Source organism: Myotis lucifugus, unplaced genomic scaffold (assembly GCF_000147115.1).
Source record: "Myotis lucifugus unplaced genomic scaffold, Myoluc2.0 scaffold_48, whole genome shotgun sequence".
Classification (NCBI taxonomy): domain Eukaryota; kingdom Metazoa; phylum Chordata; class Mammalia; order Chiroptera; family Vespertilionidae; genus Myotis; species Myotis lucifugus.
Genome location: NW_005871096.1, coordinates 6520042 through 6533528, shown reverse-complemented (window position 1 = coordinate 6533528; position 13487 = coordinate 6520042). Strand labels below are relative to the sequence as shown.

The 13487-nt window shown below is 48.4% G+C and overlaps 1 protein-coding gene across 1 annotated transcript; it reads left to right on the top strand.

Annotated features, from left to right (window-relative positions):
* Nucleotides 1-267: 267 nt before the first annotated feature.
* Nucleotides 268-13257, top strand: CUNH4orf19 (chromosome unknown C4orf19 homolog). Its single transcript, XM_023753662.1, has 3 exons — nucleotides 268-313; nucleotides 9973-10026; nucleotides 11313-13257. Exons 2-3 carry the CDS (start codon nucleotides 9995-9997, stop codon nucleotides 12241-12243), a joined length of 963 nt encoding a protein of 320 aa, XP_023609430.1. The 5' UTR covers nucleotides 268-313; nucleotides 9973-9994; the 3' UTR covers nucleotides 12244-13257.
* Nucleotides 13258-13487: the final 230 nt, after the last annotated feature.

Sequence of the window (13487 nt, the reverse complement as noted above, 5' to 3'; positions counted from 1 at the left end):
GTGCCATTTAAATCTCACTGCAATCTTATTTCAGAGAAGAAATACTGAAGTGTGGGTGAATTGTTCATTGAATTGGGAGTGTCAGGAGCTGGGCCTGGTGAATTTCAGAGCTTGTCTGCCTGGGCTGACGGTTCCAGATCAGGAGCTCCATCCCCCATATCACTGCCTAGCGCCTCTGAGGAAACGCTCTCTGTCACTTTGTTGATGCAACTTGGCTGTGACACGGAGGCAACTTGCAGACCTCAATTTTCAACTTTTTTGTTGTTACAGGAAGAGAAGTTAAGAGAAACCTAATGGACAATCTTCACAACAGGTAAGCTATTTTCTTGTTTTAATGCTATGGGGGGGAAAGTCTGTTCTTTCTACTATCCATTAAATTTTCGATTACTCGGTCTTTCACTACAGTTTTTATTATCTAAAACATTAAAACCAGTAGGCAGAGTAAACCCCAAAGTCTGTATCTTTCTGGCACATTCAGATTGAGTAGAACTCGATTTCCTCTTTACTTCTGTTGTTTGGGGCTACAATTCTCAAACACGTGAGACCCAACTAGATCTTCACCCTGGAAGATTTTCAGTTATTCTATCTCCCCAGGCAATGTGGGGTTTCTCTAATAAAGACCATCCCTCCCAAATAGTGATTCTTAAAGTATGTTCCCAGGACCAACATCATCAGCCTCACGTGGAATTTGTTAGAAATGCAGATTCTAACTGGCCCCACCCCAGTCCTGCTCAGTCAGAAGTCTGGGGGTGAGGCCCAGCCTCCTAGGATATTCTGGTGCACTCAAGGTTAAGAGCCAGGCCCTAGGATTGCAGGCCTTCCTTTCTTTTATTTCTCTCTGGGTCTTCTCCCCAACTCCCTTACTATTTTCCATCTTCAGCCTGACATGGGGATAGGATCTGTTGTCTAGCTTATTCCAGTGGAACCAGCCTGTTCTCCCTACTGGGATCCTGAAAGTAGTGTGTGCATTGTCCTTGTTTGCCTCTGCAAATTCTAGATGATCAAGCTGCCTCCTTGATGTAAAACCTTATCTACCTTTATCTTGCCTCATTAGAGGGTGCATTTAAGAGAGAGTGTGTAAGAGGTGGCATCCCGCCTCCCTGTAGCATTCCTGCGATCCTGAGCTGGCACTGCGTTCCCCCTGGGGTGCACCCTGGACCCCACCTGCACCATTATCTGCTCACCTTTGCCCACAAGCCTCTTCTAATCTTCCCAAGGTTACTCAGGCACTCCCCACCTTATGTAACAGATGGTATAACATTTCAATACAACACGTTATTAGTCATGTCTTTATATAACTGTCTCCTTTCCTGGACTGTACACTCCTTCCAGGTCCCTAGAATCAAGTCCAGTACTTGCCACATCATATAGATGCTCAAGACATGTTTGTTGAATGAATGGGTGATGAGGCCTTTAACAGACAGGGGAGATCTTCTGCCTTTTTGTGTCCTAATAACTGGTAGAGAGTCTAGCCTCCAGTAGGAACTTTACTCAGTCTTTTCAAGTGCAAAATCTATTTTTACTGTAATTCAAAAAAACTTTGGGATCCCAATTCTGCACACCAAGGGTCCTCTACAGATATGGGACAGTCTGTTTTTTTCTTGTCCTCTATTTGTGGCTTCCAACCCCAAGTCCACATTTATAAAAAAGGTGATTGGGTGTGATGTTCTCTAAGATTCGCTGTGGGATCCAGGGGGAGGAGCTGGACCCTTGCACACCCCATAGGCTCCTTCCTCTCCCAGCCTCTCCCTCAGAATTATTGTCCACACATACAGGTGGGAGAGAGAAACCCAGATTCCCCCATTTGGGGGTTGATGAGCAGTCATTGCATCAAAAGAGGCCTAAATAGAATTGCAGGAGCCTTTGACCCCACGGTGGTCTGGCCAGACGACTGAATAAACTCATGGCCAGCTTATAGGAGACACTAATTGTCTCAAATATTTACCACGTCACTCCCTCCCTAACTTTGCTACGTGGCAGAACACCTACACTATTTTTGCCCTGATTCTCATGTTTCTGAGACTTTTCCCCTACAAAGTCCCTCTCTTGAAATTACCGTAGATCAAGCATGTCAAATTCGCAAACTGTGGACCACATGTGGCCCACAACAAATATTTTTGCGGCCCAGCCAATATAACGGGGTGAGCAGTTATTTATAATTATGAAAGGAAATAGGTCTCCTGTCAGATCCAGAATTACTGACATTCACCTTGGGTCAGTTTTGAAAGTAATCACTGCGAACAAGATTTCCCCCGAAGTAGGAAAGACAGTAGCAGAGAAGAGATGCCAAGTGTCAGGAAGAAAACATTAATTTTATCACTGCTCTTGTTCTTTTTTTTTATACTATACTTTTCGAAATAAATCTACGTTTCTATGAAAATTGGAGCTTTTGGTTTTTTTTGCGGCCCACATAAACTTACACCTTGTTTATTTGGCCCGTGTTAGCCTTTGAGTTTGACATGCGACATGCTTGCCATAGATTAAATAACCACTATATACTGCCATCTGGTGGTGAATAGATAAAACCACATCTACCTGCTTTTTATTGCATAATCCAGTGGACTCAGAAAACAACCTACCAAGACAGGTGATAGTAATACAATAGGAAATATTATATAATAGACGTAGTTACATATTATATAATCAGGAAATATTGCTAATAAAGACAATAGCCACAGTGCTAATAATAACCATACTGTACCACTTTCTAACTTTTATATCCATTTACTTATCCATAAAATACTGGTTTCCACCTAAAAGGGTTAAGTTTAAGTGAATACAAGAAAGTTCTTAAAACGGTACTTGATGCACAGTCAATACTCAAATTTTAACTACTTATTATAGTTGTTAGTAAGCCCTGGCAGGGTGCCAGGCATTTACAGTAAATGCCTTACATACTTTCATCTCCTTTAATGTTCCAAGTGATCCTGACAAACAGGAACTGTTATCAGTCCCATTTTTCAGATTAGACAACTGATGCTCACAGAGGCTAAGAAATTTGCCCAGAGCTCACAAAGCTGATAAGGGGTGAAGGCAGAACTGGAACCCACAACTCAACATTGTTTATTTAGCCACTCTGCTGAACTGCCTGTGTGGTGGGACGGATCTCCCCAAATGTTCATGTAAATGCCATCCCGCCCCACACATCCACCCCCACCCCACAGGGTGCCCTGATCTGGGTCCTCATCCCTCCCAGGGACCTTGCCATGACACCCACTCTCTCCCCACCTCGGGGCTCCAGGGTGTGGGACACAGTTCCAGAGGAGATGGGCGGGGGGGCGGGGGAGGGCGGGCGTGGTTGAGGGGAGCTTTCTGCTGTCAGTCGGGATCATGGGTCAGGTGAGTGTGGACTTGGGACCCAACACACCTCAACGGCAGCGCAATGGGGTGTTGACAACCCGTTGAGCAGGGTTCCCACCTGTAAAAGGTCATGTTGGTGCCTCCCTGGCAGTGGAGTTCTCAGGACTCAATGAGGTAACTGTACTCCAGGCTGAGTTCCCTTCTTCCTGAGTCACTCACTGTTGAGATTACTAGACTCGATTCGCAAGAAAACCCTGGTGCCGTGGACTCCTTTTGCAGATAAAGAAACAGGCAGGCCCTAACCGGTTTGGCTCAGTGGATAGAGCGTCAGCCTTCGGACTGAAGGGTCCCAGGTTCGATTCCGGTCAAGGGCATGTACCTTGATTGCGGGCTCATCCCCAGTAGGAGGTGTGCAGGAGGCAGCTGATCGATGTTTCTAACTCTCTATTCCTCTCCCTTCCTTTCTGTAAAAAATCAATGAAATATATATATATATATTTTTTTTTTTTAAAGAAAGAAACTGGTAGGAATCCAGAGATTCAACAGCTTCCCCAATCTCCGCGGTTGGTGACAGCTGTTGACAGGACCCGCATGTCCTACACCCGGCACAGACTTCAGGGGCTGCGTTCACCCAAACACCACATTACATATTAGCTTAGAGCCCAGAACTCCACCAGACGATTAGGACTGTCATCCTGACAGTTACTAGTTTTCCCCAACATGTTCCACAAAACACAAGTTGTGTTGGTTGTTAATAGTCTTTTGTGGAAAAAGAAAAGGTCTGTGCTCACATAATTTGGGGAAGTGCGAGGTTAGGCAGAGTGAAATAGTTCCTGTTCATAATGATGAATGTGTTCATCCCTATTCTCTGCTGTGCCCAAACCTGCTTGACCAAGGAACCACTTTTTCAGGGGGGACCTACAAACACATCCCCGCACACTGAGAGCCCATCAAGCCCAGTTCTAGGTGATGCCAACACCTGTGTCGTAGACATCGGCTATTGCGAGTGCATAATGGACCGTTCGATGGTGATAATAAAGGGCTCCATAGAGTCTCCGGGTTTCTCACAATCAATGAAGCTCAGCCTCTTCAGGAGAAAGGGAAACACAGCAGGGAACCGTGGCCCGGAGAGTTTGCAAAGCCTGCCCGGAAAGGAGGAACCGGCTCTGCTGAGGAAGTAGGTTGGGGAGTCAAGAATGTATCTTCCTTTTCCAACTGGAGATAGGCGCCCTCTGTGAAGGGGGGCAGGCAGTCTTTCCTCTTTTCTGGAGCACCTGGTAGTTATTTTCATTCATTCCCCTTTGAGTCTGAGAGCTCAGTATCCAGAACCAGCTCACTAAATATTTGTCGACTTCACCTGCTGACCAGGTGACCTGGGATCCCAACTATTTTCTATAAACATTGGCAAGTTGGGTTTTCAACACGGAGCTGTACTTTCCATGCTTGATTTTAATCTGTCTCTCTTCCAAGCACTTCAGCTCCGATAAACTCTAACCACTTCCCAGCAGCTGCTTTGAAAGCTGGCTGAACGGAACCCCTGACGCGGAACATCCTTGACCTTGGGATCACACTCCGGAGGTTCGGCTGTTGGGGGGGGGGGGGAGTAGGACCAGGGTTCCTCCTCTCTCTCTCTCTCTCTCTCTCTCTCTCTCTCTCTCTCTCTCTCGGCTCTTGCACGTGGCTTTTCCTTTTGGGCCGCAGGGCAGTGTGAGATTTGACCATAGGAAGGGTAGACTCTCTACAGGAATAATAACGTCAAAAATTCCATATGGGTCACTCACTCATTGGCACATGGCACTTACCAGTCATTGCTTTGTTTGAATAACAATATGAGGTGCTCCTTAGTGAACTGGCCTTGCGCTGGGTTAGGCATTGCCTGTGAGGAGCCTGTGTTTAGCAGGGCAGCAGACAGCTGACAACACCCCAGCACTAGACGCTAATTCCCTCTTTATAGGGGGCAGCCAGAGGACAGGAACTAGGATACCTGTGCCTTCGAGGCTCAGTCCTGGGACTGCCATTTGAGGGCAGGTCTTCAGTAAACACTTAGAATGACAGCTACATTCAGAAAGGTCTGTGGGATTTCAACCAGCTTATCTACTGTCTTAGTTCTGTTTATGAATTTTGCTTTATATAAAATTTTATAATAAAATTATTTAAGTTAAAAATAAAAGAATCCCCACAAACCCTGTAACCAGAGTCCCCAAATGTTGCCATTTTCCACTCTGAGTTTATTATTTCTTTCTACACACACACACACACACACACACACACACAAACACACATTTTTTTCCTGAATCATTTTAACAAGTTACAGATCCCATGCTCTTTACTCCTAAATACTTTATTTTACTGTGTATTTCTTAAGAACAGGGTCTCTTTCTTATATATCCCCACCCCCCAGTACAATGATTCAAATCAGGAAATGAACATTGATTTAATACTAATAGCTAACCTATACAGGCAGTCCTTTCTGACCGGGGGAGCCTTTTCCTATATTCCCTTCACTTCCTGGTGAATTTTCAGTCAATTTCTGTCTGGTTAGCAAACTGGTGGCTCTCCCCTCTTGTCCCTTCTTCCCACCTCCACCCTCTCCCCCTTAGGAAACAGGGTTTTCCAGCAAGGAGACTTGTAGTAACAGATGGGACATTGTCATGTCCATCTTCAAGCACCGGACTGTTTAACGTCCACACCAAACGCAGGACGGAGTCAACCCCCAATGCGGACTCCAGGAGTGGGCAGGCGCCAGCACCGATGGACACGCCCCCTAATGGTGTTTGCTTTGCCCCTGTGTAAACGGGAAGGATCTGCCCTTTGCTTCTCTGTTGCTTTTTTCTACTCGAAAGAGAAAGCACATTTCCACTCTGCTCAGGCATAAAGGGCACCTGACAACTGACTTCTCACCTGTGAGCTAGCTGTGGTCCAAGGTGGGCAGGGAAAGCAGATAGTCTGCCGGCTTTTAGCTCAATCTGACTCTTGGAGTGTTTTTCCCATTTGCATCCACGGATCACGCAGGTCATGGGTGTTCCTTTTTGCACCCAGCAATGGGAGGACGCCTTCCTAAAAGCAAGATATAGATGTGGGGGTGACATGGAAAGAGAAAGAAATTTGCTATTAGCAATCATCAGATAATCAGATAAGGACGAATCATTGTAGATAGGGCAGGCAGGGCTCGGCTGTAAATACGTTAGTTCCCACCCTTTTCATCAGCCCTCACACAGCCTTGGACGCTGCAGCTGGTCTCACTGGGAGAAGGAATGTCGCTGGGAAAGGAGAACAGAGGTGAGGTGAGCGGGCAGACCCTGTAACCAGGCAGAGGCCGTGTGCACTGAGCTTGGGAGAGGCTCGGAGCATGGCCCTCGGGCACGGGGCCAGGTCTGCAGGAAGCCCAGGTGGTGTGCCCTAGAGGGGGAAGAGGGAGGAGAAGCCAAACTGGAAATTTGATCCCAAAAGGGGACAGTCATTGAAACATCCTTCACAATTAGGTGGTTTTGAAGGAAAATATAGATCCTGTGGTTTTCCTGAGGGAGTGAGAGGGGGTCTTAGCAGCCACAGGTGATGATGTGTAAATTCTGTAAGAAACGGAGGTGCCGGCTCTCTCGTTGGGCTGTTAAATCTCAGCAGTCATTGCATCTCTGTGCACGTTGCTTATGTGGCCACGGCCACCGCAGCAGAGGGTGGGACAGACCCAGCCTGGCCAGGGCTCCCCAAGGTGGACCCCAGTCAGTCTCCGCGTCACTGGGAACACAGGGTGTCACTCAAGACGTGCCTCTGTCTTCCTTCCTCCCTCCCTCTCAGAAAGAAATCTACCCCTGGAAAACTCTTAAACTCAATGTCCTAAAGTTGACCTCCCTGATATTTTTCAGTACGTTATTCTCTTCCATGGTCTGCCCTCTCTCAAACACGTAAAAACCTTTCTTTTTTTTTTCTTTGTTGTTTGTTTGTTTGTTTGTTCTTTGCCCCCTTCCTGGCTGGATTTTTTTTTTTTAAATAGGGCCCAAGGATAAACAAAAGGTAGTTCTAGCATGGAAGGGGCAGGATTTTAGAGCAGGGGTGTGGACGGGAAGGGGTGAGAGGGGAGGAGAGGAGTTGGTGGAGGACAGGAGGTGCACGTGGTACTTTTCATGCCATTTGTCCAGCTAATCCTATATAATAAAGCGGTAATATGCAAATTGACCATCACTCCAACACACAAGATGGCCGCCCCCATGTGGTCAAAGATGGCCGTCAGAGGAGGGCAGTTGTGGGCAATCAGGCCAGCAGGGAAGGACAGTTGGGAGGGACCAAGCCTGCAGGGGAGGGCAGTTAGGGGTGACCAGGCCGGCAGGGGAGGGCAGTTGGGGGTAACCAGGCCTGCAGGGGAGGGCAGTTTGGGGAAACCAGGCCTGCAGGGGAGGACAGTTGGGGATGACCAGGCCTGCAGGGGAGGGCAGTTGGGGGGGACCAAGCCTGCAGGGGAGGGCAGTTAGGGGTGACCAGGCCAGCAGGGGAGGGCAGTTGGGGGGGACCAGGCCAGCAGGGGAGGGCAGTTGGGGGGGACCAGGCCTGCAGGGGAGGGCAATTAGGGGCGACCAGGCCAGCAGAAGAGGGCAGTTGGGGCAATCGGGCCAGCAGGGGAACAGTTAGGCATTGATCAGGCTGGCAGAGGAGTGGTTAGGGATGATCAGGCTGGCAGACAGAAGCAGTTAGGGGCAATCAGGCCGGCAGGCAGGCGAGAGGTTGGGAGCCAGCAGTCCTGGATTGTGAGAGGGATGTCCGACTGCCCTCGAGGGGTCACAGATTGGAGAGGGTGCTGGCTGGGCTGAGGGACACACGCACACACACACCATGCACAAATTTCGTGCACCGGGCCTCTAGTATATGAAATATTAGCAGAAAATGGGCATGAAGGGGGAGCAGAGGCCGGAAACAAAACCCTGGGTAATTTAACTGAGAGCTTTGAAGGAGGAAAAGCTTGTACACACGTGTTCACTGGCTGAGCTCCCAGTGATTTCTCTGCCTGCCGATCCTCTGTTGCACTTGGGGTTTGTGTCTTTCAGTTGGTGCCACATTGGTAGAAAGATACCATTTGCCTCTTATGCCAGAAACAAGCCTTACTTGATACTATTAAGGCTGTTGTGCGTATGTGTATGTCATGGCTAGATTACATCTTCCTTAGGTGGAAGGCCTCCATCTTTTTTTTTTTTTTAAGCATGCTGTATCCCAACAGAGCTGAATAATAAGCATATGCTTAGTATGAATATTCACTTGTATGCTCCCCAGCAACACTATGTGCTAGTATATTGTTATCCCCATTCACAGATGAAATAGGCCCTAAGTCACAAGCCAGTAAGAGGCAGAGCTGGGCTCTGAACCAGGTAAGCCAGGCCACTCCCCCCATCTCAAATCTGTGATCACATCCGCAAAGATTTGTTTGTTTGGTTGGTTGGTTGGTTTTGTTCATATGAGGTAGCATTCACCAGTTGCAGAGGGTAGAATGTGGCTGTTTGGGGGTTGGGGCATTTTTAGCCTCCATATGGGGTTATTTGTGGATTTGACTTATCAGTGTCAACCTAGTCCCTTGTAACCAGCCAGCCAGTCTGTACTATTTAGAAAACACCAGGAGTTTTCTCTGTGGGTAAAGGCTTGTGAAGCAGCATCGTGGGAAATTCTTCCATGACTGGAGGAAGAAGAGAGACCATGGGAGGCAGTAACCCCATCAACAGCGAGGGATCTCTCTCAGTTTCAAGTGCACACGTCCTGTGGACACAGAGGGACGGGGGCTTTAGCCTGTCTTTGAGAAGGTTGAAAATATTAGAAATGGAGAATGACTCAAAGGAAAGACCAGAACAATGTAGTCTGTTTCCCATGCAGAGAAGGTTTTGTTCAGAGGGCAATTTGCAGGGGAAAAAATGCCACCTTGGGAAAAGGCAGGGAGACAGTGGGCAGGTGAGAAATGAAAGAAGCACAGACTGAGTCCACCTGCCACCAGGAAGCCCAAGGGGTGCTCTTAATATTTAAGGATCGGGCACGGGGAGGACCAGGCCTGCAGGGGAGGGCTCCCCAAGGTGGACTCAGGTCCTTTGAAGCCCAAGAACTTCAAGAATGGAGTCCACGAACTGTGGCCAAAATCAGCCCAGCGAGGGGAAGGGCAGAGCAGGAGCAGGTGCGTCAGGTGAAGCTGGTGATGATGACCTGGCTCTCACCTCCTCGGGTCTCTAACAAGGAACACGTGGGTCAGCTGCCTCATCCTGAAGTCCTTGAATACTTGAGTAGCTAATCCCCAGCACAGACACCTCCCCTCTCTCTGACACCTCCTGCTGCCCCGGCTAGGCTCCCGTGTCCCCCAAAGAAGGCAGTGGAATAGAAAACGCATAGATCCTTTCAGTCCCGCCTTTCTCTCCCCAGCGTTCTTCAACCAGTATTTCCTCATTTGCAAAATGCAAATGACACACAGAACTCCCAGTGTGAGGGAAAGGGTCTGGCACAGAGACAAGTATCAATAAATGTTTGAGAGCTCGGAATCGGTGATATCCAATACATATAGGCATTCCAGTGCCTCCCTGGCCCACATGTTATCTTTCTGCCAAAATCTGACTCCACTAACTTGTGAGTAGCTAGGAAAGAAAAAGCAAGCCTAATTGATATTAGAATGTTATTCACTGTGTTTTCTCCCTTTTATGTTTTCTTTTCCAGATGATAACAAAAAATAATCCAGATGGGGTGCAGGTGCTGTAAAATGATACAAAGGTAAAGTTGGGGGGGAAATACCTCATTCGAATGGAGGAATTCACGATTTCCATGGAGGCCCTCTTAAAGACCCTGCGTTGATTCTGCATTTATCTCGTTGGGGCTTGACCAGCATTGCCAAGAAATTAAGAATTTGGAATTGCTTTGATGTCATTTAAGAGCACATGTGGCCTAGATATTAAAACCTTTTTTTGTTGTTGTTCCCTTCTCAGAGATGTTGGGAACTCCGTCATTCTCTGAGATTGAATTTGTTTGGGCTGAATTTACATTTCTCCAGGGAGTAATGCAAAGCAAAGCTTCAGTTTTGGAGGATGCCTGCAATGGCATCACTGAAAATAAATCGCCCTAGTCACATATGTGCTTTTAATTTTTTCCAGATTCTATCCCAGAATGTGGGTAATAAGAACAGAATTCTCTGTAAAACAAAGGGGAAAACATTAACTAATGATTTTGCTTCCTTAACAAACAAATTTATGTGTTATTATAGTTCTATTCCATATCTATCTACATATACATATGTATTTTTATCCATATGTAAGTATATACACCACACATACATATGTAAATGTTACTCCACTGTAATCATAATGTGATGTTACACTTTACCAACAATCCTATATAATAAAGACGTAATATGCAAATTAACCCTCATGTCCTCACAAGATGGCTGCCTATGACCAGGCTGGCAGGGGGGGGTTAGTTAGGGGCGATCAGGCAGGCAGGCAGGTGAGCAATTAGGAGCCAGTGGTCCAGGATTGTGAGAGGGATGTCCCAGATTGGAGAGGGTGCAGGCTGGGCTGAAGGGACCCTATCCCCCCCCCCCCCCCGCACGAATTTCGAGCACCAGGCCTCTAGTATTTATTATAAGTATCTTTCATGCTAGTCCAGACTTCATATTTATCCTTTTGATGACTGCATAATATTCCATTGAGGAGATGTACCCTCAGTATGTAACCAGTTATTTTCCTGATTTTGCACATTTATTTTATTTTCTATTTACTTTTTTTGCTTGTTTTTAAATTCCATGAACTTTGTTCTGAATCTTCTTCCCACCCTCTTTTGAATCTTAAGATCTATTTCCAGTGGCAGAACACTTTTATGCCAACTATATCTATTTGATTTAGACACACATATAGGCTTACATAAGTAACGAAACACAGAAATTAACAGGAAGAGAAGCAGAGCCTGTAGTAGAGATTATTAATAATGGAAGTTAGTGATTAATAAAGTGATGAACAAATAAAGTTAATAATCCACCTGACTGATCTTCATTATTCTCCCCCCAGCTATCTCTTCGATCCCGTTCAAGTGCCCTCCCCCGGCTATGTCAACGAGGTGAGCAGCTGCAAGTTGGAGGAAGAGGACACTGTTAAATTAAAAGGCAAACAGAGCAGCGAAGTCCTGGTGCATAAAAATGACCTTCAGCGGGAGGGCTTGAGGAGGACGGGGAGCAGAAGCCGGAGGGCTGGGCCGCAGGAGCCCGGCTGGCCTCCCCAGGGGCCGCACCCTCCAGGGGACACGGGAGGGGAGCCCTGTGTGGAGAAGACTGGTGGTGCCGTCAATGGCATTGGGCCCGTGGCGGCCCTGCCGCCCCCTGGGGATCCTGGGCCCCCCCAGGGTGGCACAGCTTCCTGGGCCAGTACCGCCAACAGCGTGCCCCCAGCTCACCCCTTCCTCGAAAGAGGGGGCCCCAGGGAAATGGACTGTGCGCTGCCGGCCTCGGGAGAGACGGGAGTCGTGGGGAATGGAGACTCCAGAGTTTCTTCCAAGGCCGAGGGTCCTACGGTGGACGTGCCGGACCATGTCCCCCAGATACCAGCCCCGGACTACCCTCCACACTGGGGCTCGGCTGGAGAAGACGTGGATCACGAAGAAAAAGAGGAGGTTTTCCAGGGCCGTCCCGAGGAGGAGAGCCCGGAGGAAGCGCGCCCAGGCGCGGGGGAGCAGGGCTTGAACCTGCCCTTCTCCTTCCCGGGGAAGCGACGCTGGGATTCCTTAAACGGGGCAGTGGCCGCGGAGGTCCCGAGCGTCCACTTTAAAGAAGAGGACCCCGCCCCGGCCGCGCCTGTGGCCGATGGGAGAAACGGGTGGGAGGACACCCCCCGCACCCCAGGAGACGCGAGCGGGGAGGCGGAGGAGGAAGACGCGGAGGTGGCGGAGGCCCTGGCGGCTTTGGAAGCGGCCACGGCCGGGGAAGACGTGGACGACGTGGATTAGGGGAGGGGATTGGCGCGTGCAATGGAGCTGGTGTCACAGGGGCGTTGGGTGTGATTGCTCCGCAGAGCTGAGCTGAGTCTGCAGCGCGCGGTGCAGCCCTGCCTGTTTACAGCCAGCCTCGTGCTGATGACGGCGTGCCCGTGCCCGCTCCTTAAATATTGAGAGCGCCCCTGTGGGTGGCCCATCACTCAGGACACTGGAACGAAAAGCAGAGTGGGCCATGGTGCCGCTGGCTGGAAATGAGCCTCTTCGGCAACCCCCAGAGTCCCCACAACATCTGGTGCAGCTGTGCTGGAGAATTCTCTGAAATCCCAGCGCTTCGCCCCAGAGCGCAGACTCCCGGAACAGTCTGTTTGACTGTCGTTGTTTTTGTTAATCCTCACCCGGAGATATCTTTTCCATTGATTTTTAAAAAGAGTGAACGTGGGGGAAAGAGAGAGTGGGAGAGAGACATCGATGTGAGACACATCCATTAGTTGCCTCCCGCAGGCCCCTCCCTGCCAGGATCCAACCTGCAACCCAGGTACATGCCCTTGAGAGGGAATAGAACCTGTGAACCTTCAATGCGCAGCCAGCCATAGAGCCATGCCGGCCAGGGCTTGACTGTCAATTCTTTATCTTGCCTTTGAGAGCCAAACGTTGGCCCCAAGCTAGAAGAGGTAACTACCCCACTTAAAGTGCCTACTGTGTGGCCAGAGCGTGGCCTGCATTCAGGGACAATCACCCAGGGAACTAGTAACTAACCACTTGTTTGACAGGAGGTTAAGCTCAGTGGCACTGAGGGAGGAGCTAAACAATGGTTAGTCATTGGCCGTAATATTAAGGCACCTTGACCTTAACTTTTTTATATTACTTTTTAATCTCCTTTGGGATTGGGGAAGCTGGTCAAAATAATTGTTGAAACTCCTTATGTCATATTTGTGTTCGAAGTTTATGAGATTTGGAACAGTGAAGAGATATATAGAGTATTTTATGCCATTTAATGCCTGATTCTGATTAAAATATAACAACCTATGTGGTTGCCTGTATTGATTCAGTGGCGCTTCTAATATTCCCAGATGGAGTGTCAATGACCTTTGATGGTGGTTGTTTGTGCGTTTGTTTTTCAATTTAAAGAGCCAGACTTCTAAATCACACTTGAGGAGGAGACCGGGTTACTTTGCTGAGAATGGCCCTGGCTCTCTCTGTCCTTGGGGTTCATTCAGACTCTTGACAACATGACTACCTGTGCCTTAAGGATAAAT

Bases quoted from the DNA above. Each gene is read 5' to 3' on its own strand.
- CUNH4orf19 (XM_023753662.1), top strand. From the start codon at position 9,995: ATGGGGTGCAGGTGCTGTAAAATGATACAAAG. The intron at 10,027-11,312 runs GTAAAGTTGGGG...TTCTCCCCCCAG, and splicing joins TGCTGTAAAATGATACAAAG to CTATCTCTTCGATCCCGTTC.